At 41.4% G+C, this 5,705-nt stretch overlaps 1 protein-coding gene across 11 annotated transcripts; it reads right to left on the minus strand.

Annotated features, from left to right (window-relative positions):
- Nucleotides 1-1,485: 1,485 nt before the first annotated feature.
- LOC125508211 lies at nucleotides 1,486-5,431 on the minus strand. Of its 11 annotated transcripts, none has more exons than XM_048672822.1 (5): nucleotides 4,958-5,425; nucleotides 3,862-3,977; nucleotides 2,558-2,718; nucleotides 1,875-1,961; nucleotides 1,486-1,795 (listed from the first exon to the last, which is right to left on the minus strand). In XM_048672822.1, the coding sequence occupies exons 1-4, from the start codon at nucleotides 5,236-5,238 to the stop codon at nucleotides 1,896-1,898; spliced, it is 624 nt and encodes a 207-aa protein (XP_048528779.1). In that variant the 5' UTR covers nucleotides 5,239-5,425; the 3' UTR covers nucleotides 1,486-1,795; nucleotides 1,875-1,895. The 11 variants fall into 11 exon arrangements, 8 of the variants coding, with proteins under 8 accessions (XP_048528779.1, XP_048528781.1, XP_048528778.1 ...); XM_048672824.1 differs by having other exon boundaries at nucleotides 1,875-1,951; nucleotides 4,958-5,424; XR_007283263.1 differs by having other exon boundaries at nucleotides 1,875-2,718; nucleotides 3,862-4,077; nucleotides 4,923-5,431.
- Nucleotides 5,432-5,705: the final 274 nt, after the last annotated feature.

Here is a 5,705-nt window from a genome sequence, read left to right on the forward strand (position 1 = left end):
CCCCTCCGACGGAGCACTAGAAAAGGCCCCAAGATGGGATCTCACGGGTACAGAAGGTTGCAGCGGTGGAAATAGGGTTTCATGGTGCTCTCGGATGTTTTCGGGGTATATGAGTATATATAGGCGAAAGAAGTAGGTCAGCGGAGCCATGAGGGGCCCAGGAGGGTGGGGCGTGCCTACCCTCTGGGCACGCCCTCCTACCTCGTGGCCGCCTCGTTGCTTCCTTGAATTCCACTCCAAGTCTCCTGGATTGTGTTTGTTCCAAAAATAACTCTCCCGAAGGTTTCATTCCATTTGGATTCCCTTTGATATTCCTTTTCTGCGAAACACTAAAATAGGCAAAAAAAAGGGCAATTTGCACTGGGCCTTTGGTTAGTAGGTTAGTCCCAAAAATAATATAAAAAGGTATATTAAAGCCCATTAAACATCCAAAGCAGATAATATAATAGCATGGAACAATCAAAAATTATAGATACGTTGGAGACGTATCAAGCATCCCGAAGCTTAATTTCTGCTCGTCCTCAAGTAGGTAAATGATAAAAATAGAATTTTTGATGGTGAATTCTGCCTAGCATAATTCTCAATGTAATGTTCTTTATTGTGGCATGAATGTTCAGATCCGAAAGATTCAAGAAAAAAGTTTAACATTGACATAAAAATAATAATACTTCAAGCATACTAACAGAGAAATCATGTCTTCTCAAAAATAACATGGCCAAAGAAAGTTATCCCTAAAAAATCATATAGTCTGGCTATGCTCTATCTTCATCACACAAAGTATTTAATCATGCACAATCCCGATGACAAGCCAAGCAATTGTTTCATACTTTTGATGTTCTCAAACTTTTTCAATCTTCACGCAATATATGAGCGTGAGCCATGGGCATGGCACTATATGTGGAATAGAATGGTGGTTGTGGAGAAGACAAAAAAAGAGAGGATAGTCTCACATCAACTAGGCGTATCAACGGGCTATGGAGATGCCCATCAATAGCTATCAATGTGAGTGAGTAGTGATTGCCATGCAACGGATGCACTAGAGCTATAAGTGTATGAAAGCTCAAAAAAAAACTAAATGGGTGTGCATCTAACTCGCTTGCTCATGAAGACCTAGAGCATTTTGAGGAAGCCCATCATTGAAATATACAAGCCAAATTCTCACTACTAAAATCAACGATTTTACTTAGGGCAGAATACCCTAGGTGAAAGCCTAAAAACTCTAGGTAAAGGCATTACCTAGAGCTTCCCCTAGGTAAAGGGCACTAGGTGAAGTATAGACGGGAAAGAGGGCTTTCCCTACCGTTTTCCACCAGCCCTAGGGGAAGTACACTTTACCTAGGGGCACATGCTCTAGGGAAAGTATACAATGGGTCAGCTTTGCCAACGTGGAAAGTACATATCTCTAGGGTCATATTGCCCTAGGGAAAGCTTGTGGGGCCCTATTTTGATATATAGCAGCAATTTGAATTATAAATATTTGCCATATTGCCCTAGTAACACATGCCAAATTTGGATTTATACCAACCATAATTCAAAATTATTCATCATACAACATATTCATACCACCCAGCAATCCAATAAAAAGCTAGATTAAGTTTCATAAAATGGTTAGGACAATTCAACTTGCATATACAATGAACTACAGACCAAACTACATATTAGCTCGTGTTGCTATACCAAAACACTTCTAAACTAACTACACATGCATCACAATGTTGGCCTTGAGAAGTATATGCTCTGAACACCCCTTGAGCACTTGCAACAGGTTGCCCATCCAGGTCTTAAAGAGGAACATCTGGCTCACAAAACATGAGGCTGAGTATAAGAATCACAAGTTCGGCACTTAGATAAAATATAAAAAATAGGCAGCTTACGTAAGAACACAAAAATCTGCATCATATTAACAGTAGCACAACAACCATGGACATATAGACCTCATGTCGGCAATAACCTGTAAATAACTGAAAATAAGAACAAAATATTTATCTGTTTATACAAAATACCAGAAAATAAGTACAGTGCTATATGATCTATCTGAGTTACAATGCATGTTTTCAAACCTCTCGAAAGTCAACCAAGCTCGAAATGAAACTGCATGTGTCTAGAAAATAGCCTCTCAATTCCTAAGTTTAATCGCATGAAGAAGACACAATTTTTGAACTTTTGCAGCAAAGCATGCGTGTCATGCCTCTCTGTTGCCTTCTGAAATAAAAACCACACTTGACAAACAATGCAGGAACATGTATGGTATCCCACTTGCTAAGTTACTTTTATAATACAACTACATTATGTTATGTTGCAGTCAATTAACCATTAGAGTGCATAAACCACTATAGATGTAAAAGATCATCAAAGGTGCAAAAAAACAACAGGTCAAAAAGAAAAGGAACATCACAGCCATCTCAAAAAAACAGTTACTTGAATTGGCACGTACAAATAACTGAATGTTTTTTAGCCTCACTGAACCCCACTTCTAAATGTCTAAAACCATACATAAGAGAATCTTGAACATCATGTGAATATTACATGAATTAGCAGACGATGGAGAGGAGCTCACCATGGCTATTTTGTAGCTGATGCCAAACAACATCGCCTCAGCCGCGCGGCACCAGGGCCAACGGAAGATGCCGAGGCCAGAGACCAAGCCTACCACCACACACCTTTCCTGACACGATAAACCCCTTCTCCTCTTCATCGGTGATGATGATGTACCATATCCTGCACAAGGACAAACCCAACATCAGCATTTTACTTGAACGTACATGAGAAATCTGAAGCTTCACTGAGACATCATTGTCGTTTGTTAGATTTACAAGTAATTAGACAACCTAGTTTGTTTGTTTTTGTTTTGCGAAATTAGAAAACCTACTTGAGCTATCAGCATACTGCATCTACATGGTTAACAGTAAGATGTATAAGAATGCAGAGTGTGAGAAAATTGGAATCCTCAGACTAGGTAGATAATATTATATCAGTGAACACACAAAGCAACCAACTTGATGCAGATTTAAGAACTTATTGTGAATGCAGAAGGACACAGTCAAGGAATATAACCAGTAGATGCACACAAAAATGTAAAGTATTGCTTGGGCATGCTGAATATTCCTATAGGAGGTGTTTGATGCTACAATGGTTGTTTTTTACTTGGAACTCATTTTTATTCCATTAGCCAAAATGCATAGCATAATCGCTGGGCACCAAGTCCTGTACGAAAGTAGGAGCACCTCCTGGCCAAAGGGCTTGGGGATCAACATCCATCTTTGCACCGAACGACGCAAGGGCGTTAGCTACCTTATTACAAAGTCTGGGACAATGCATAGCCCGAAACGAACAGAAATTAAGTCTAACAAATGCTTTGATCTCTTGGAATAATGTCCACTCGTAGACATATCGTAGTCGCATGTGTTAATTGCCTGAACCAGCTCCCTTGAACTAAATGAAGTCTAACAAACAAACAGAAATTAAGTCTAACAAACGCTTTGATGCTACAATGGCTGGAGCTAAATAACATCGACAGGACAATATTTATGGTGACCAAGGCCAAGAACATGAACAATGATAGTGTAGTAAACTCCATGATGTCTAAATTTATACAGAAGTACCTTCACATAACCCTGAAACAAGCATTAAAACAATATTGTTGATGAAAAACAGAATATGTTTGACGTTATATGATGAATGAGGTATGAAGAAACCAAGAACAAGGCACGATGGCCAGAATAAAAAATTCCACAGCTCTATGGCCATGGACACGTAGGTCATGTGTGTGTGCGCGCGCGTGCACGTGTGTGTATGTGTGTGTGTGCGTGGGTGCGTGTGTGTGTGAGAGAGAGAGGGCAGAGGAAAGAACCAGTGGCTTACCACGAGCTATCCCAGAGTGGAAGAAGAATCGGGGCCACCGAAGAGGCAGGGCAGGAGGGGTCATAGTGGAAGAAGCCTCGGTCACACCACACGGTAACTCTGTCGTGCGCCAAGATCTACATGTTGGTCAATTGGTCAAACAAGCAGCTTCACGACTTAGTTGAGACCATGATGAGCTGAGCAAATATATTGTGTAGATGCACATCTCTCAGTTTCCTGAAATAAAAGAGTGGGATATGAGGACATTTAGGATGAATCCCGTATTTAAACTAGTATATGATGAACTGAAGGATGCATGTCCAGATTTCACATGCATGAGAGATGGATGTCTTGCACGACCTCCAGGTCCCTAGTAACTAACTTGATTGATCTCAACTCAATGGGGGCAATTTCTTAACAGACTCAAATATCATCTATTCTTTTATTGATGGATGCAGCTCACTGCCAATCAGGTGATATGCCTACCAAATAAAAATCTAACCTAAAGGCTACAACAAAAAACCAGAATTCATGCAACGATTGACTTCATAGAATGACAGAAGTAAGAACACTCCTGTCAAACCTCTCTTTGCCTTCTCAAATGAAAATCACAATTGAGAAAACAGTGCAGGAACATGAATGTCACCCCACTTGCTAAGTTACTATTATCACATAACTATGTCATGTTATGATGCAGTCAATCAACCATATATAATTTTATTGCGGTTAGAATAATAAACCACCCAATTTCTAACATGTTGAACTGCCGAAATACCATTTAATTATAATGCCAACTGCCTAAATTATGTAGCTCGTGTTTATATCATTATGACATACGAAGATATATTGCAGAACAGAGTCTAGTCCGAACGAGGGCTAGCGAGCGAGGGAATTAACTGAATAAGATCATCACACAAATATTTACCTAGAGATTTTTACAGTGAGTATCAATGACTCATGTTACATATAAACTAATGTCCTGATGCAATGAGCAGTCACAAATCAAATGATAAGAAAATTAATAGCATCTAGAGAATATTGCATTACAAGATTGGTTCCAACCAGAAGGGGAGATGGAGGACCTTGATAGTGGTGGAAGCATGGTGGGAGAATGGACCTTGGGCAGTATGGGGTCGTCGGCGTAGATCCATTCTTAGAGAAGGGCAGAACGCACGGTGAACCGGATGCCATGGCTCCTCCTGTAGTGGGCGGCGACGGATCCGGTGCACCAGGACCTCGCCCTGTGCTCGTCGGCGCAGATCCTTTGGATGGACAAAAGGATTCAGGGAGGCCATGGCTGCTCCCACGATGGGGATGATAGATCTGGTGCACGGGGATCTTGCCCTGTTGGGGCCGATCTAGTTCCCCCTTGCTCCTTGCATGCTGCAGGATCGGCATGGGGCGGCTAGGGAGAGAAGGAGGCTGCAGGTTGGGGCTGAATCGGCATGGGGGCGGCTTGGGAGAGAAGGAGAACAGAGGAGAAGGTGGATTTTTGGGCCGGCGGACGGAGATGAGGAAGGTGACCTAAATACACGCGTCCACGTCTTTCTCACTGGGCAGTGCGTCCATGACAAAATATGGCGTAGGCCACCCAAAGAAAGCGCGCGGACAATGAGAAATGAACGGGAGGCCGTGGCTACCTTTTTTTCAATGAAAAATCACACAGGAATTTCCCTTTCCCTAGGGTGTACTGTTCATGGCTATTGTTTCCCTTGAGGAGATCAATGAGCTCTAGGTAAAGAACTTAGCCCTAGGTAAAATCGTTGATTCTAGTAGTGTCTATAATGTAAAATTCTCACTAGTATATGAAAGTGACTACATAGGAGACTCTCTATAATGAAGATCATGGTGCTACTTTGAAGCAC

This window comes from Triticum urartu, chromosome 5, assembly GCF_003073215.2.
Source record: "Triticum urartu cultivar G1812 chromosome 5, Tu2.1, whole genome shotgun sequence".
In the NCBI taxonomy this organism is placed as follows: Eukaryota; Viridiplantae; Streptophyta; class Magnoliopsida; order Poales; family Poaceae; genus Triticum; species Triticum urartu.

Bases quoted from the DNA above. Each gene is read 5' to 3' on its own strand.
- LOC125508211 (XM_048672820.1), bottom strand. From the start codon at position 5,238: ATGCCGATCCTGCAGCATGCAAGGAGCAAGGGGGAACTAGATCGGCCC. The intron at 3,978-4,957 runs GTCCATTCTCCC...ACCAACATGTAG, and splicing joins ACGACCCCATACTGCCCAAG to ATCTTGGCGCACGACAGAGT. The intron at 2,719-3,861 runs GTAAGCCACTGG...GTCCTTGTGCAG, and splicing joins CCACTCTGGGATAGCTCGTG to GATATGGTACATCATCATCA.